Genomic DNA, 17,912 nt, shown 5'->3' on the forward strand with positions numbered 1-17,912 from the left:
CCAAATACATCATTGATAATCAAGTTTTATATTAAACCAGGTTCGAAAATTTACCATATTAAATTTAAGATATGTTTAAAAATGTGGTATTTGTTGCAGTTTAAAGTGTTTTTATTTAGAAACACATTAAAATAATTTTTTTTTATCTTTAAAAAATTATTTTTACATCATTCTATTAAAATGATTTAAAAATATATAAAAAATAATTTTTAATAAAACAAAAGAAATTTTAATGAATAGGGTTCTGCATTCCGGTATTAGTGACCTCACATTTCTATCTATAACATAGATTTAGTAATGGGTTAATACACGATGGTGACCACCATGTTAAAATCACATTTGAGACCCGAATTGAGTTTTATTTATGTGGAACGGCGTCGCATGCGACAAATATGCGATGAAGATCAACAAATTATGTGGGTCCTCCAAAATCCCAAATCTCACATAAACAAGAACACATCTTAGCATTACACCCTCGAAATCATAATCATCATTACAATTTACAACCATAAAAATCCCACATTTCACTGCTACCTGAGAGAATCACACACTCTCTCTCTTTTTAAAGAAAGAAACATCTCTTTACTGTAGACCTAGAGAGGCGTTAATCAAGACAAGACAGCGTTGATGGCCGGGAGGTGGTCCACGTCAACTTTCCGACAATGGCTAGGTCTTGACTTATCTTTCTTCACTTCTTCTCTCTGGTTATCTTCATTCTCCGTCCTCCGGTGGTGGCCGTCGCAGTTAACAGCAAGCCCATCTAGTTGGTGGGTCACACGACGGTTGTTGAGGTGGCCGGAGCTTGACTTCTCGATCGTGGATGATGTGGTTTGGAGCTTGGTCACTGCTTTTGAGTCGGTTGCTCTTATCTCCATGCTGGCTTTATACCTTCTCTTCTGTGGTTGCACTGTTTAGGAAAGAAAGTTCTTGCTTGTCGTGAGGAAGTTTCCAGAATGTTCTTGGTGCTGTTGCTGCCGGAAAGTGACGTTAGCAGGGGAGGAGTTTGGTGACGGGTTTAAACAATATGGTGGTGGTTGGCTTGTAAAGATTTGATTGTGAAAGAGTGGAGAAGCACGTGAGGTTGGGGTTGATGATATTTTTCTGTTTTTTTTTTTTTTAAAGAGTAAGGGGTAGCCAATGGGCGATGGCCACGCTATTGGGTCAAGGGGTGATTCCGTAACAAAGGCAATTTGTGTTGTTGAAGAGCTTTAACTTTTTGACTCCTTAAAAAGAAAGCTTTTCCTTGTAACCCCTTTTGTTTTTTCTAAGATAGAAGTGTGTAGCTATGTGTAATAATTTTGTTTAATAATTTTGTTTTTTATAATAGTTTTTTATTTAATTAAATGATAAAATTGAAGGGAAAATAACACCTAAATAAATTACACTCATCGAATCGAATAAAATTTATTAACCTTAAAATTAATTTTTAAATCAATTTTTTTCATGTAAAAGATTAGTATCGATCAAGCTTTTTTTATTGTCACATAAATCAAGCAATTTTTTTTTATTCTCAAACTAAAAAATAAAAAAAAGAAAGTTTTTAATTAAAATTTAATTTTAAATAAATTAAAGGATCAGAAGTTTATAATTTAAAAAACATAAAAAATAAAGTAAATTTTTTTAATATGATTTAGAACTTCCATCTATTTTCTCTATCTTTTTCACACCTTGTTCTCTTTTCATTAATCGATAATAAATTTGGATGTTTAATAAGATTTATAGTGAAAAAGAGGTTAACTAATAATTTTTAAAAACAAAAGGGTTAGCTTATTAATTTACAAAACAAATAGGGAGTAGATTATAATTTTCTCTAGATTTGTGGTAGGAATTTGGCAAGAATGATACTCCTAAAATTTCTTAGATGGTTGATTAAAATTGATGGGTTTAATCATGTGGTGATTTTACCCTTTTATTTGTTTATTCACATGAACGACCTGTCGCTTGTATACTTGATGACTGTCGTTTCTAAGTTAACAAAACACAAGCAAAGTCCTGGACAACAGCCACTCTGCTGAAACCCAAAAACCCCAGAGCAGCTTTACAAACAGGGATTCAAGATGGCAATGGCATGGAGGCAGATAATCACAAACACAAAAAGGGCAGTTTCAATCCCAACACAACAAGCAATTTCTACACCTGGGTTCTCTAGATTCTTCTCCAAATCGTCCTCTCGTTACATCGGTAACATTTCCTTTAACTGGTTCTTCTCTTTCCAGTGTAATCCTTAGCTAAGTTCATGTTCTTGAGCTGATTTTTTTTAATGATGTTTAGTTTCTTGGATTGGAATTGGGAATATATTAGTAGTTTTTGCTTTAATTTTCTTGTCTCTCCTTTGTTGCTCCTGAAGTTTCGATTTTTTTATGATGCGCGCGTGTAAACTGGAGGAAACTTGATTTTCATGTAAACAGGATCTGGCTAATTAGCTTGCAGGTGGAAATTGGGAAAAAAGATTAGTTTTTTTTTCTTTTCAAGTTTTAGTAAGAGATTAAAATGGAATTGAGTTTTGAAAGATTCAATCTTCGGTGGATGTGTTGTTGGAACAATGACGTTTTTGTATATTTTCTGTTGTATGCATCTTTTTCTTTGATTTCTTTCTTTGCAATTAATAAGAGTCTGAGCTTGGAGATTGTTGTTGCTGTTATGTTGTTTTCATTGCAGTGAAAGTTGGAATTCCAGAGTTTCTAAATGGAATAGGGAAAGGAGTTGAAGCCCATGTGGCCAAGCTTGAATCTGAAATTGGTGACTTTCACAAACTTCTTGTTACTCGGACTTTAAAGCTCAAGAAACTAGGCATTCCTTGTCAACAGGTAATTATTCTCAATCCCAAACTTGGTTTGTAATGTGCATGTTCGTGTTTGCTTAGATTCTGACAATATTGAGTTCTTGTAATTTTATATTTTCGTGATGAAATTAGTTTTTGAAAATATGTACGTAAATTCTTGTAGTCACAGTTTTAACGGAATTGTTACTGGCTCAAGTAATCATGATTTCATGCTATAGCTGATATCTCATTTCAAGTTATTACTCTTGTAGCCTCTATTTGATGATGATGTCCTGCAGCTCTTGGATTTATTTCAAAATATTCTCTCTACATAATATCAGATGCGTAGTTTAACTAACCACTCTTACCTTTTAATGTTTGTAGTTTGATAATGTTCTGCTGGGTATTCACTATGGTGCACTGACACTTGTAAATGTTCAATTTTCTGTGAGAATTGGGAAAGTAAATATGAGAATAGGGTAAGGATTGTCTGTGATAATCTTTGATATAATGTGGTGGATGATCACAGAGTGTTTAGCGTGTAGAAATTTGCATTTTCCTCTAAGGGACGTTTAAATTAATGGGACTTTTTGAGAATTACCTGTGAAATCGAAGTGCCTAGGGTCATGAATTCTAACTTCTGATTTTGGTTTCACAGAGGAAGCTGATATTGAAATATGCTCACAAGTATAGGTTGGGGCTGTGGAGGCCTAGAGCTGAACCTGTGAAAGCCAAATAAATCTCGGAATCATCTGTCATTTGGAGGATTACAAGGTGTTTGTCGTTAACATTCTTGCATGCAATTACGGTTGCAAAGAGTTTAGGTTTCATGAAATGTGCAATCTTTTTTCGCATCTGTCAAACAGTTTAGTGTAAAAAGTAAGTTTGTATTAGCACAAGATACGGTGAATTTGGTGTGGCAAAACAGGTTGTCTGATGATAGCCTGCACTTGTCCTGCCATGGTGTTCCTCTAGAGGTACTCAGCTATTTAAGAACCAACCAGGCTATGGGCCTATGGCTATGTCATGTCAAAATCCAAAATAGAAAAGTGTTGTTCAAAATCAAAGATAGCTATAAAATAAATACAGCAACAGCTCAGAATGGTTTAATTAATGTATTGCCAATTGCAAGAAATATTGGTGAAAACCCTAAACTCCATCTCTCTCAAGCGGCTGCAATAAAACAATTCAAGAGCTTGTTAAAATAACTCTTGCGCTCCAAATAATAGCTTGATATTCATGATTAAATCGATATTTGATGATAAAAAAAAAAGTGTGAATGATAATTACTACTTGAAGAACAAATTAATTTAATATCCATCAGTTTTATTTTCCATTTTTTTCTCAATCCTTTCTAATATTTGCTCAAAATCTCAACCACATGTTTCACTTACATTCAAAATAACCCATTAGTTTCCTCCAATATCTTAGTTTATTCATGTCAAATTATACACACACTTAGGTTGTCTACAGTCATTATCTTCCTAATTTCACAAATATTAATTTTACTCTCCTGCTGCTTGCTTGTCTTACACAGTGTTCATCCTAACAACATATATAGAGTACTGAGTCATCGTAATTGCATTCATGCAAATCTAACTGTTTCAACATGCAGAAATTGCAACTTAAAAAAAAAAAAAGTAAATCATTTGTTTTATTTAATCATAGAAACAAAAACATATAAGCAATATCATGAAAATGAGATGAAGCGGTTTTGAGCTCATAGAATGCATATGATTATGATTAAGTGTGTGTTTGAGATTGTAATAACTTGTACGATTCCAGTTTGAGAAAATAAGTTTAAGAAAAACTATAAATTATTGCTTTTTAATAGCTAATGTTTTCAAAAAAAGTTTTTTCATAGAATTCATGTTAAATCGTGGTGTATACTTTTAAAACTAACTTTATTTGGGATTAATTTTTTTTTTATCAACGTGGGTGTCCGGGTAAGTTTACGTGCATCTCGACTAATCACACGGATCCTGAAGTTAACGACCATACAAACCTCTACTAATCCTGAGATTTTTAGAACTCAAACTAGTAACCTTTAAAAAATAAATTTACAACCTTACTAATTAAGCTCTAATCTCTTTATTATTAATTAAATCACGGCAGCAAGGAGGATGGGCTAATTTTGACCTCCTTTTGCTCTCTGAATCATAGTGCGAATCTTGGATCTTGACTGGTCAAGCCATGGGGGGGGGGGGGGGGGGGGGGGATGGATGCAGCGTGCAACCATGGAGCCACATGTGTGGAATAGCCATTGGAACACACAAATGCCAACCCCAACAACTAAATTTCTTACAAAAATAAAGGAACCTCCCGTTTATGAAGACAAGCTTTGGTCCCACTCTCTTCTAACAATTACCTAAATTCCAAAAACGTTTGTTCTTTCTCACTGTTCAAGGCCTAACCCAACCCAACATACCTAGTGTTGTTGGGGCCTTTCCTTGTCTCAAGGTTGGACCATGCCACCTCAAAAGTGGATTTTCTCTCTTTTTTAAAAAAAAACAAGTCTAGATTGCTTTGTTGGTAAAACCATGGAATACGTGTGTTTTTCGTGATCACAGTTTTAAAAAATAAATTAAAAAAATACTTTTAGTTACATTCTTAAAATAAAATAAATTCTAAAAAAATATTTGTTTGATTAAAATTATATCAAACAAAAATTAATATGAGAATACATAAAAAAGCAAAAAACTCATCCATCGTAGTTAAGAAAAAAAAGAAAATGATAGTTTTTCTAATCCCAATTCATGGTTATGTTTGGTAATCATCATTTTGATTGATTGCTCTACCAAATCTAGATTAGACTTGTATAATTTTTGAATTAGATATATAAGTTATTAGTAAATTGTTGCCCCACTAGGCCATGTCAAAGTTGGATTGAGCTTCTAACTATTGAGGCACATGCAATGTTGGTTTATCTCAAAAGTCATGGCAATGGCAACTCTACAGGGAGATGTCAAATTATATATGTCCTTAATGCAAAATCTTCACTCATAATAGTAAAAAAAATAAAAAAAATTATTGAAAAGACAAGGGATATAACAAGAACCAATTCAAGATTTATCCAAAGCCAGGATCATGGAACATGGATTAGACAGGTGAACTTACAGATTGGAGAGTCAATTTAAAAAATATATATATTTTTTCTAAAAAAAAAATTACAAATAAAACTCAATTGTCAATGGGTTTATCCACTAGGGCGAGGGAGTTTTATAACTAACACTGCAAATAAGAATGTTTCATAATCCAAGAGAATATGCACCTCTTCTTCCAATCAAGGCATGCCAGTACTGGGCTCCCAGAAAAGTACTGATTTAGGTGCTGCCTTGCTCCACCATGTCAGAATTTGGCGCCTCTATAAGAAAACGATATGTAGCATGTCGAGGAGCTGCTACATGTCTCATAATTTTAGCAGGAAAAGTGAGCCTGAAAATGAAATCTCCCTGGCTGTTTAATTTGAGCATCTTCTTCAACTTGAAAGGATCTATACTGAAAGCAGATTGACATGCCCTTTCACCATTCGAAAGGTTGTAATAAGCTTTACGTATCAGCAATCTCCATTTTAGACAAATGTAGTTTTTCAACTTGTGTGAGCTAGCATAATTACCACCCTGCTGGCTTATAGCTAAAAATATTCAGAGAGAGAGAGAGAGATGTGTGTGTGTGTGAGAACGGCTAGCCCCATTAGCAGAAATTTCTGAGACAATATTGCTTTTGATCACAATAATGGTAATTGATTATGCAACATGTTGAAATTCATGATGGAATCAAACCACAATGAGAGGCCCTTCCTAGACCCCATGACCCTATCACTAGGCACTAATGATTTTGCAGCATGAATCCCACATAATGTTGCCTTGTAAGGAATTAAAAAAAAAAAAAATAGAGTATGCAAGGAAAAGACAAGGAGAGGAGGATCAATCTTATTTTTAATGCATGGCTTCAGTGTTGAAGATCCAACTCCATTAATTGACTATGTGAAGCTTCTTCTCTTTTAGAGATCGAGCAATAAAAGATATGAGATGTGCATGTAGCTATCTGGGCACCAACAACAACAACATGAATGCATGCGGGCTTAGTTTTTTCCACCTAATCAGACCACAAATTAAAAGAGAAACATGAAACATTCAAGAGAATTCATTTATTTAAAATCTACCACAATAGTTAGTAAAAATATCGTTCCCATGTTCCTTCAAACTACTTAGCACCGACAGATTAACACCTTAAATTAATACAATATTGTGGGCACAAGGTTCCTTTGTGGCTACGTGCAGCAGGACAGATTGCATTGAACAGCACAATTTAATCACCTCCCATGGAGCTAGGCAGCAAGCAAGAAGAATATATTATACTAGTTTTGAGTTGTTGAACAATGTTACAAAGCTTTACTTAAAAGGGACACAATTCTTTTGATCTGGTGTACAAGATTTCTGCATGTTTTTTATCCATGGTGTCCAGAGGGGCTGAATCACCCGCATCAAATTCCCTTTTCCCTTTCTCTTGCCTTCCTTCTCTCTTCCCTTCTCTTGAAAAATCAGGTTGGTGACATAAAATGTTTCTTCTAGGTTCATGGCTGCACATTTATAAGGTTTCATCAAGAGCAAAAGTCATCGACAAATTGGGACAAATGCTCGTAGGCGGTGTTTCTTGGATCATTTAAGTCTCTTTTTATTCAATGATAAATAATATTTAATTATAAACTAATTAATTTGTCGATCAATCAAGATTAATTTTTTTTCTTAAACAATATGAAAAATATATCCTTACAATATCATCCGACACATTTAATAATGAATAATCTTGAATTCTTACATGTTGAAATTGGGATTCTTCATTAAGTTCTCAAAAGCTTGGTTTATATATGACCTAAATATTTTTTATTACATTCAAACAAATATTTGATTCAATCACGGGATCTAAACTAATCGTATTATATTTCAACATATATATATATATATATGCTCATGAAAACTCATTTCTCATTTGAATGAAGACCTACGTACCAAACTACTAACAAAAAAACCCTGCCCTCTTGCCCCCATTTATACTCATCCACAATTTCAAACACTCACACGCACACGCACACAATATATCGTCCTCCTCCTAGCTAGGGTGGATCGATGTTGATTAATCAAGAAGCAAACGAAAGGGGGAAAAAAACAAGTAGCTGCTAGCTTCTTAAATGAAAGCACATGGATACATGTGAGAATTTGTGGGCGTGACATAATTCAATAAAAACAGAGATGTAATCTGTGATTTGTTTCCCAAGAAAGAAATGCAGCCCCCCACAGAATGTATCTCAAATTTTTCATCATTACAATTTATAATTTATTATCTCATTCTTTACGAGTTCTGAAATTAATAATTATATAAATTTTTAATAATTTTAGAATTTGTAAAATTTAAAAGAGTAATTTTTTAAAAATAAACTCAAAATCTATCTAATTAAACTAAATTTCTGTATCGTGATAAAAGCTTCTTAACCCTCATTTTAATAAGTACCAATTAAGCTCATAATTAATTTGGTCTCTGTATCCACATGTTCCTACTGAGCTTGACAACTGGGTTTTAGCCCTGGCACACGTGTTAGCTTTTATACAAAGAAAATGATGTGCCTTCTTAACAAGGACCCGACAAGAGTAGGGTCTGGTCGACGGACGTTATTGTCTTAGACCACAATATTGTCTTTGTTCTTGGCACCCCGAACGTGGATGCAAACATTTATTAGTACCTTTCTTTTTATTGGAACGGTTTAATTTGGATTGATTTAATTACATGTTAATCACGAGTAATTTTTTTTATTTTAATTTGATTTCAAACTAATACCGTGTTTAGTTACTTCATGTCACAACAGAAGAAGAAACATGCACGAAAATAATATAAACATGTTTGTTCAGAAAAGTAATTAAAAGCAAGATCACAAAACGAATCTATATCCATGGTATTATTTCTGAATTAATCTTTATTATTTTAAAACAGGAGGCGGGTAAAAACATGTTTCATCTATTTCCACTCTCTCTGTTTTTTTATACCAAAACCGAAATGAAAATATTAATGTCTGTTTATTTTTGTATTTTAAAGGTTTAAATTAATATTTTTTTGATGTTTTTAGATCATTTTGATGTGCTGATGGCAAAAATAATTTTAAAAAAAATAAAAAAAATATTATTTCGATAAATTTTCAAGTAAAAACTATTTTAAAAAACAACCGCAACCAACATATAACTAACAGGGCAGTTTTATTTGGAATCTGAAAATGGCATGGGTTTTTAATTTGCAATCACGGTTCATATAATATATTTCACATGGAAGCGAAACGCAGTGGTGGGTGGCACTTGAGAATGTGTAGGTCCATCAAGGCACATGACATAAGGTTTATTGTGTGCTGGTCTTTAGCTAGAAGATACTACAGCCCTCTTTGGCCTATTCTATCAAATCTCTTGTTTTTGTGGGGTTCTCTATCATTTTATCCCCCATTATTTCATTCCTACTACTATATGTTACAATTTATTATCTCCTTTTTATTTTACTGTATAGTTGCATCTCATATTTAGCTAGAAGAGATAGGGAAATTTCTCAAGGAAAAGAGGTTGCTGCTATCTATGACGTTTCCATGGCATCTTTTTACCTCAAATTACCAGGCTTAGAATTAACTTTTATTTCCCTTTCAAATATTAATTACTTTTCCAAATTGAATTTCCCAAATTTGAAGATTATTCAAATATTAATTTCACTTGCAAATATTAATTACTTCTCCATGTTGAATTTCCAGAGTTTGAATTATTTGGAACTACATTACCAGAAGCACCCAACTTTATAAAATAAAATAAAATCACTAATCTCTTTCTTTTAAGTTTTAGCCCGCCTTTAATTTAAATAACAGAAAAATTAGCTGGCAATATTCCATTCCAAGACAATTACTAATAATTAATTAATAAGAAAAACGGAAAAGCAAGGCTAAAATAATAATAATGATAAAGTGCTATATACAATAACATCATGAATTAATATTAATAGAAGGAAAAAAAAACACAAATTTAAAATATTTAAGAAAAACAAAGAGCAAAAAGATATTAATTATAATGGACACCTGGCTTAACTAACAATCTCTAGTATATCTGTCTCCTCGCTCTCAACTTGACGAGCCGCCACCGCCTCCTCCGCCGCCAGCGACGGTGAGAATTTCACTAAGATTGGTCATAACCTTAATTTGCATCTCCAAAGCCGCAATATAATCACTCGCTTCCTCTAAAAGATTCACAAACGAGACTTTCCTGCAACCAGGGACTAACCGGCTCAAAACCTTTACCTTCTTCTCCACCGGTGGTAACTTCCTCCTCTTCTCGCTCCCCGGTGACTTGCGATCACGAGCCACCCTCTGTTTCTTCACCTTCTTCACTCTCAACAACCGCGCGCGTTTCGCTAGAATCGCGCGGCTCCACCGTGTTTTTCCTCGCGCGGCCACCGCGAGGACTCTGTCAGCGGTTTCCCGGACTTCTCGAGTCTTCTCACCCCGATGAGAAGTTATCCGGCATGATCGACGCAGAGCCTCTAGAAGCTTCGACGAATAGATCCGACTCGCTGTGTCAGTTCGCCACCTCACTGTAGGCTGGTTTTTGGTCTCGCCAGTGCCGTCGTTTTGAAGGTGACTCTCTGTCGTTTCATGAGTCAGTTTTCTGCGTTTCTTTCTTTGCTGGTTTGGTTCTTGTTGCGATGACACGTCACAGTTTGATTGGTTGCTTGCCATTAATAATGTCGTCCCTCCTTCTTTATCGCCTGAAACGAAATAACATGGCAAAAGTAATTATTGTAAGCTAAAGATTTTATTTTTTCGGGTAGACCTTTCAAGAAAATGAAAACAATCGCGACAACAAAATTTGCTATGTTAAGATCAAAGAGCGGTGGTGGTGATGGAGGAGGCGTCGGCGGGTTGGGGGTAGGGGGATGAAAGGAAATACATGCCAATGACAATAGTGCTTGTTGGAAAACAACGTAAAGCAAGAAAAAAAATACCTTTTGAAGATTGTGACAATAGAGTTTTGAAGATTGGGCAGCGGCGGCTGTGGAGGAGGGTGGTGGCGGTAACGATATAGATAAGGGAGAGAGAGGGGAGAGGAGAGGGGCGGGTGACAAGAAATGAGAGGGAGAAGCGGGGAAGGGGGAGACTTATAAAAGCAAGTCACGGCTAACCACGCGTCCTTACCTTTGCTTTTAGTTCTCCAGTCCCAATGTTCTAACTATCTGTCTCTTATATATTATCTACATATTTCCATTAATTATTACTTCACTTATATTTTTCATTTCATTTTACTATTTACAAGAGTGGTTTAATTTTCTCCTTAATTATCCATTAATTCGAGGTATAGGCAGAGTAAGTTAATCCTTACATTACAAAAAGGGAATAGGGTTAGTTAATAATCTCAATTAATCAAGATTTTGTTGGTTGAATCCTTCCAAACTTGTGAACAAACCTCTTTAATTAGTATTTAGCCTCCGCTAAGTGTTAATTAATCACTCACTTGCATTGGCCTAAATAGAATTTTGTTAGAGATTCTAAGTGTTGTTAGTATTTAGCCTCCGCCATTGATCATATATCACACTAATTAAGCATGGAAGAAGAATATTTGGGAATTGAAAATGATAAAATTATGTTATCTGAATAATTAATCCACAGATCAGTCAAAGGGGAATTCAATTGGGTTAAAATAAACAAGGGATTAATGCATCCTATGGGCTTTAAATCTCTTGCAACAAGTTAAATGTGGAAGAAGACAGCATCAATATTATTTGCCGTAACTCAAGCTTTTAATTCCTCTGAGAACAGTATATATGGAGTGTGTGACTTGGCTTGATCAGTTCCATCTTAATTTGAAGTTTATTAATTATTTTATATGATTTCTATATATATATTTCTAATAATAAATAAATAAAAATTAAGAAATTAAGACCTCCTCCTCTATGTGGTCAGTGATTGCATCATGCATGAGGACATGATTCACCTCTGAACTCTGATTGATTAAATTATATTGTTAGTACTGGGCAACTTGTACACACACACACACACACACACACACACACACACACACACACACACACACATATATATATATTTAAGAGCTAGCATGCTTGGCTTTATTAATTAATTGTTGGCAACTTTGTTAACTATAAATTGTTGGGGGCCGGCCAAAAACGAATTTATACATACCTTTTCAATAACTAATTGATATATTTTTTACATTACAAACTAACTAAAGCAGAGACAATCTCCATTTATTGTAGAACTATAGAAATTTATTTTAAAATTGTTTAAGAGACAAACTTATTTATATTTTTTTTATTAAACGTGTTTTTATTATATATGTATTATTCCAAAATACTAATCAAATAACACGATCATATATATAATCCATAACATAAAAAAAGATTATAGAGTCACGAAGTCAAATAAAAGAAAAGAGTGATAAGCTTTGCTTGTCCAAGCAACCAACATTAAAAGGCATCTAAACATCATTTAAACCACCAAAAATTCAATTATATCTCACGTTTAATCATAGATTATAAAGGAAAAATACTAGACTTGGCGTGTAATTCCAATCATCTTAGTACAATTAACTTGCTTAAAAATCAAGGCATGTATATTAGTGTACTTAATTAGGTCACCTCAAATGCATAACCTTGCGCATTTTTTGTGTGCATTGTAATCATATTTATGAGGGTACTTTAGCAAGTGTTTGGTGCTTCTAGTGTTGATTTTGCACGTCAGCCATGGCAGTAGGTGGAACATCTTTTGCCATAACAATTATATGTATATGTTTGATGTTTTAATTTTGATTAATTATGGGATATATATATATATATACACACACATTGTAGATGTCGTTTCAAACGTGCAAGTTGAGTTAAAAAATTTACTCACTGGTCATAGATTCTTAGCTTTTCACCAAACATAATATAGCTTTTCAACAAATCATACAAAGCCATTGTCATATTAATTATTTTGTAATGTTTCTTACATGATTGTGTTTTTTTTGCTCTTTATCTTAAGGAATAAAACACAGTGAAGACAAAGAATCTATGTTTCTGCAGTTATGTAGTTGAAAATTAATATCATGTAATCGTACGTGAGGAAAAAAAAAAATATATACAAGCATTACGCTAATAGGATTCAAATTATCAAACAACCATCTTAACCCAATTGTTTAAACTATTTAGGTGAGGTGATGGTGAGATTCAAACTCGTGACCACTAGGTTATCAAGACTCTGATACCATGTCAAAGAACCATCTCAATCCAATTACTTAAACTGTTAGGTAAGGTCTTAAGATATGATTTATATTATTCTCTAACACAAATAACTAGTATGAAAAAAATATTGAGTTACCGAGTTAATTAATTTAACGTCTCTTTTTTTTTTAAAAAAAATGATGTTAATTCGATTGAGTGAGTTTAGAGTAGGATTTACCGGGTTGATTGAGATTAAAGCTCGCAAATTTGCATGTTCATAGAACTTATATATAAATGTCATGATATGTATTTTCATGTGCACACATGCATGCATGCCTTCTAAGTTTATATATAAGAAGAAGGAAGGAAGTATGGCGGAAGCTGCTGTTGCCTCCCTCATCTTTCTTTGCAAGGCCGTTATACTGCACAATATAGGACTGTACTTGCCATCCTGATAAATAAATAATTGGGTTTATTTATTATTATTGTTAAATTCATTGATGATGTGGAAATAGTTAATTGGATAACAAGGCAATGTGTTGGCATCCACTTGTTGGTTATGCTGTGGGGCTCATGGAATTTTTGTATCTATTCTCAGCAATGATTGGTGGGTGATCGATGCTTATGGAAAAATAAAGGAGATGGAGAAAAGGAAAGCATGTGATTGTTCTCATGCTATCTTATTGTCCTCTTTTCTTCTTTTGTTTTTTTTTTTTTTTTTTAAATAATAAGAGTTCTTCTCCACAATTCAGCTTCATGTGTCGTGGACAAATTTGATCCACGTTGCCGTACAAATTATTGATCTTGATCATTTCTTCTTGATCAATCCAATTCTTTTTAGTTTTCTTTCTGTGATTGATTATGATCACACCCATGTTTTTGCCTTTTGCTTTGTTTCTTTCATAATGGATGAGAAACAAGAATTTTCCTTTTATTCTATGATCATCAATATATTGGAATCAATCTTAATGTTAAATCAAAATCAATTTTATTTTTAAATAAAGTTAAAAATTAAATTCAAATTTATTAAACCTGACTCGTGACTCTATCATAGGCTAGACAAGTATTATAGACTAGACGGGCTAACATAAGTCAATCAAAATATCTTCATTTTAGTTTTTCTAAAAATTAAAATGATGTTATTTTTTTTTAAATCAAATTGGATTTTAACTGAGGCAACCTGGTTGTTAGCTGACTCATTTAATTACCTTAGTTTGACTAGGTCAACACTTTTTTTTTAAACCCGGCTTGAACCAAGTTATCCAAGTGTGGAGGTGGAGGGTTGACAGGGTCAAACCCCTACAAAGAAAATAATAATAATAATAATAAAAATACTATTAATGCTTTGTCGGAGAAAAGACTCAAAACTATTAAAATTATGATGTTTTATGAAAAAAAAACAGCAGAATGATAATTAAAATTTTAAAGTCAAAATTATTAAAAAAAATTTCTAGCTTCACCCAACTTGAATCGACTCATGAGGCCGAGCAGGTCTCATAACAATGTTGAGAAGTTAAAATTTATAAAACTAGGAAGTTAAACAAAAATTTTCAACTGTCGAATCAATCTCTTGAGATTTTATACAGCAAAACATAAATGCAAAAAAAATAATAAATAATTAAACTTCTGAAACAGTCATAATTAAAATTTATTTCTGCCATAGAACACGAGGGCAGAAGAGAAGAGGTATAATAAGCAAATAAAGCCTTCAACAATATTAGGGTTAAAATGCAATTTAAGGGTTAAAAAGAAATGATAATTAATAAATAGGAATGAAGAAAATCTTGAGAGAATCAGATGAGTCCCATTGCCTCATGACATGCCAGAGAGCTTTGCCTCCTTCAATGAGACATGGTTGAATGTGTCATCAAGGAAGAGTCAACATGAAATGAAATTTTATAGAATAAAAGCATTAATCTTGCACAATTCACTCCACCAAAATATTAAATTACAGTCGCCTTTAGCCAGTCACTCTCAATCTCTTTGTCCAAGTTTAATTTCTTCACCAAGTTTTGGTGAAATATTGAATGAAATCTTTAAATCTTTTTTTAATGGTTTGGGTGTGCTGATATAAAAAATAAAAATAAAAATTTTAAAAAATATCGTTTTGATATATTTTCAATTGAAAAACACTCTTTAAAAACACCATGAATCACATTGCCAAACACACACTAAGTCTGTATTTTCTATTAGATTAACAATACAAGATTTGCCCTAACTAGATAAATAACCAAGCTCTAATTAGCAATACAAGATTTGCCCTAACTAGATATAACAAGGTTTGTGATCTATTAGATTTGCCCAATCAATTAATATGTTATCTCTTTAATGGATGGATTGTCTAGCTATTTTTGTTCTTACTTATCCATCTCTTAACCACTTCCTATGGATAAGCCAATTAGGGCTTAGATTAGTGATTTCAACAAATTAAAATATTTTTAATTCAAGTTTTGATAGCTGGAAACATGGGATTTGTTTATAGCCAGTGACTATATATTACCAGACAAAAGAAATTGATTGGTTATGTTTCACTGCTCCCCAACATGGCATTTTTAATTAAATTAATAATAATAATAAATGCTTTTCATTTGCTCTACAATCATAGTTTCTTCTTTGCTTGAGATATATATATATTTTTATTAGTATTTAGATTTCACAAGGCAACCCACTTCTCTTTTTTTATTATTACTCACAGAACCGCTTGTCCTAAACTGCTAGCAGGTTGCCTCTCTGAGTTTGGCTAAGGTTATTAATGAGTTTCTTCCCATGATATTAATATTGTTTAATGTATGATTTTAGGGTTTAAATGATCCATTTATTACCAACCTGAAAAGGTGAAATTAAGTTGATCATCCAGAATGTATATAAAAAAATTAAAAATAAATTTATTTTATATATATATATATATATGCACCTCGCTCGATAATTCTTTTTAATTTTATTAATCAAGAAAATATGACTTTGCATGTGCGTCGACAGACATGGCGATAAGATTTATGCTGAGGATAAACATAAGATTTGGTGGGAAAAAAGGATTAACGCGTTTTAAGAGGCAACTTGTACTATAATAATGGATTTAGAACCTTCTTGGTTAAACTGTATTTGGATCTTGTCACATGATGATACATGATCAAGAAGAAGCTAAGCAGAGATTGTTTCCATCCATTAATTAATTATGAATTTATTTGCTAGGTATAGCTTAAGTCTAATCTTGTTTAATTTCTGCTAATATATATTAAGAAAGAAAATAAATATTATTTTGTTTCCCATGATCATTTATTTAGCCAATGGAATGTGCACGAGTGCTGCTTGCTGCCTTGATAGGCAATCAATCTCTCTGATTAGTTTACGTCAAACCACACTAATTATGTTAGTTGATTAATATAATTAATTTAATTAGTAATTAATGAAATGATGGCATAGAAACTCTTGACTTAGTAAACACTAATTATCATCATAAATCGACCCATGATTGTCTACTTTGCGATAAGACGAAAAAATGGATGTGCCGACTCATCTTAAGACCTCCTTTATTAATTATGCCATAATGTCTTTGGTCTGAAAAAACTTCATTTTTAAAAAAGAATTTGAAAAATCAGATCAACATGAATTATTTTTATTAAAACAGCGTTATTTTATTTAATTATTTTTATTAAAACAATAATCTTTTGTTTTTTTCTTTCTTAACGGTTGATTTGGCCAAGTTTGAATCGATCATTAAAAACTCAACCCAATTAAACAGATTTTTTCAACTAAATATCTCGTCTAATTGATTCAAGCAGAATCACGGCACAAACTAAACTTCAAGTGAGTTTCTCGGATCAATAGGTTACTTCAAGTGGACAAAATCTAACAACTATGACCAACATGTCAATGAAACCGACCGATATATGTACAATTCAGATGGGGGTGGTTGCAATAGACGGTGGCTGCCCTAAGAGCATATCCATGTCTACTTCATGCAACTTTTCCTACAACACTACAATCTGAGGATAGATCCTAACTTACAAGTTATACTGGCAGTCCTTGTCACGGTCACTTTTAAGAGAAAATGGAACAACCAGCTATGACAAATCATGAAGATTACTGTAAGTACGTGGAGCACAAGTGCATGCCCACAGTTTTGAAGCATCGAAGGAAAATACATAGGAAGTCCTAAGTTTCAATCTTGTACGCAAAGATTTAAGAAAAATGACACTGAGTAAGTATTATTCAGTGTCGGCACCTGCTGCCAAGAAAAGAACTTGACCCTTTCCTGTCTCCCTTAATCCACACAACAATTTAAGCATTCCATTCAAGCAAACACTGATTCTTTGTGCAAGTCAACTTCAAGATAAAGATTGAAGTTGGCAGGAATTTAGGGTTCGGATTGAATTGTTGACTTTATGAGTATTTATCTATTGATTTAGTATGATTTTTTTTTCTGTTTTAGTAAAGTATGGTGATCCAAGTGGACATTGTTACATTTAAAAACTTGTGTTATCAGCTCTGGTTATTATGCGAGGAACGGAGCTTATTGCTGATTTCTGAAGCATAATTATATACTCTTATACGTGGGTTCTAAGAGTATTTATATGGTATATTTATTATATATGTATTGATGCATGAGCATCCTCTTGTTCCTGGGATGAAAATTCTGGTAATGGGACTCTCGAAGATTTGCTTCTTGTGTTAATTGTGAGTGATTTTACTTGAAAATGAGAAAAAGAATTTTAAATTGTTTGTCTTGGATTTGCATCAATTTGAAGTGATTTTCAACTTGTTATTCCAGAATGGGGGTAAGAGAGGCTCTGCTCAACTCCTACAGATTTACAGTAGGGAAGTTGGTCAGCCATACATAACCTTTGTTGGGATAACTTTACGAGCTGTGGTTTATGCATTATGGCTAATGATTCTAAAGCATAAAGGGTATATGCTT

The 17,912-nt window shown here is 33.0% G+C and overlaps 2 protein-coding genes across 2 annotated transcripts; one reads left to right on the forward strand and one right to left on the reverse strand.

Moving 5' to 3' along the window:
- The first annotated feature begins 1,971 nt into the window (after positions 1-1,971).
- LOC7481695 (uncharacterized) lies at positions 1,972-3,877 on the forward strand. Its single transcript, XM_002318908.4, has 3 exons — positions 1,972-2,181; positions 2,659-2,807; positions 3,420-3,877. The coding sequence occupies exons 1-3, from the start codon at positions 2,058-2,060 to the stop codon at positions 3,498-3,500; spliced, it is 354 nt and encodes a 117-aa protein (XP_002318944.1). The 5' UTR covers positions 1,972-2,057; the 3' UTR covers positions 3,501-3,877.
- A 5,880-nt stretch (positions 3,878-9,757) lies between these two features.
- LOC7478893 (transcription factor bHLH149) lies at positions 9,758-11,003 on the reverse strand. The gene is made up of 2 exons (XM_002319444.4): positions 10,784-11,003; positions 9,758-10,546 (listed from the first exon to the last, which is right to left on the reverse strand). The coding sequence occupies exon 2, from the start codon at positions 10,515-10,517 to the stop codon at positions 9,903-9,905; it is 615 nt and encodes a 204-aa protein (XP_002319480.4). The 5' UTR covers positions 10,518-10,546; positions 10,784-11,003; the 3' UTR covers positions 9,758-9,902.
- Between the last annotated feature and the right edge of the window lie 6,909 nt (positions 11,004-17,912).

This window comes from Populus trichocarpa, chromosome 13 (genome assembly GCF_000002775.5).
Source record: "Populus trichocarpa isolate Nisqually-1 chromosome 13, P.trichocarpa_v4.1, whole genome shotgun sequence".
Classification (NCBI taxonomy): Eukaryota; Viridiplantae; Streptophyta; class Magnoliopsida; order Malpighiales; family Salicaceae; genus Populus; species Populus trichocarpa.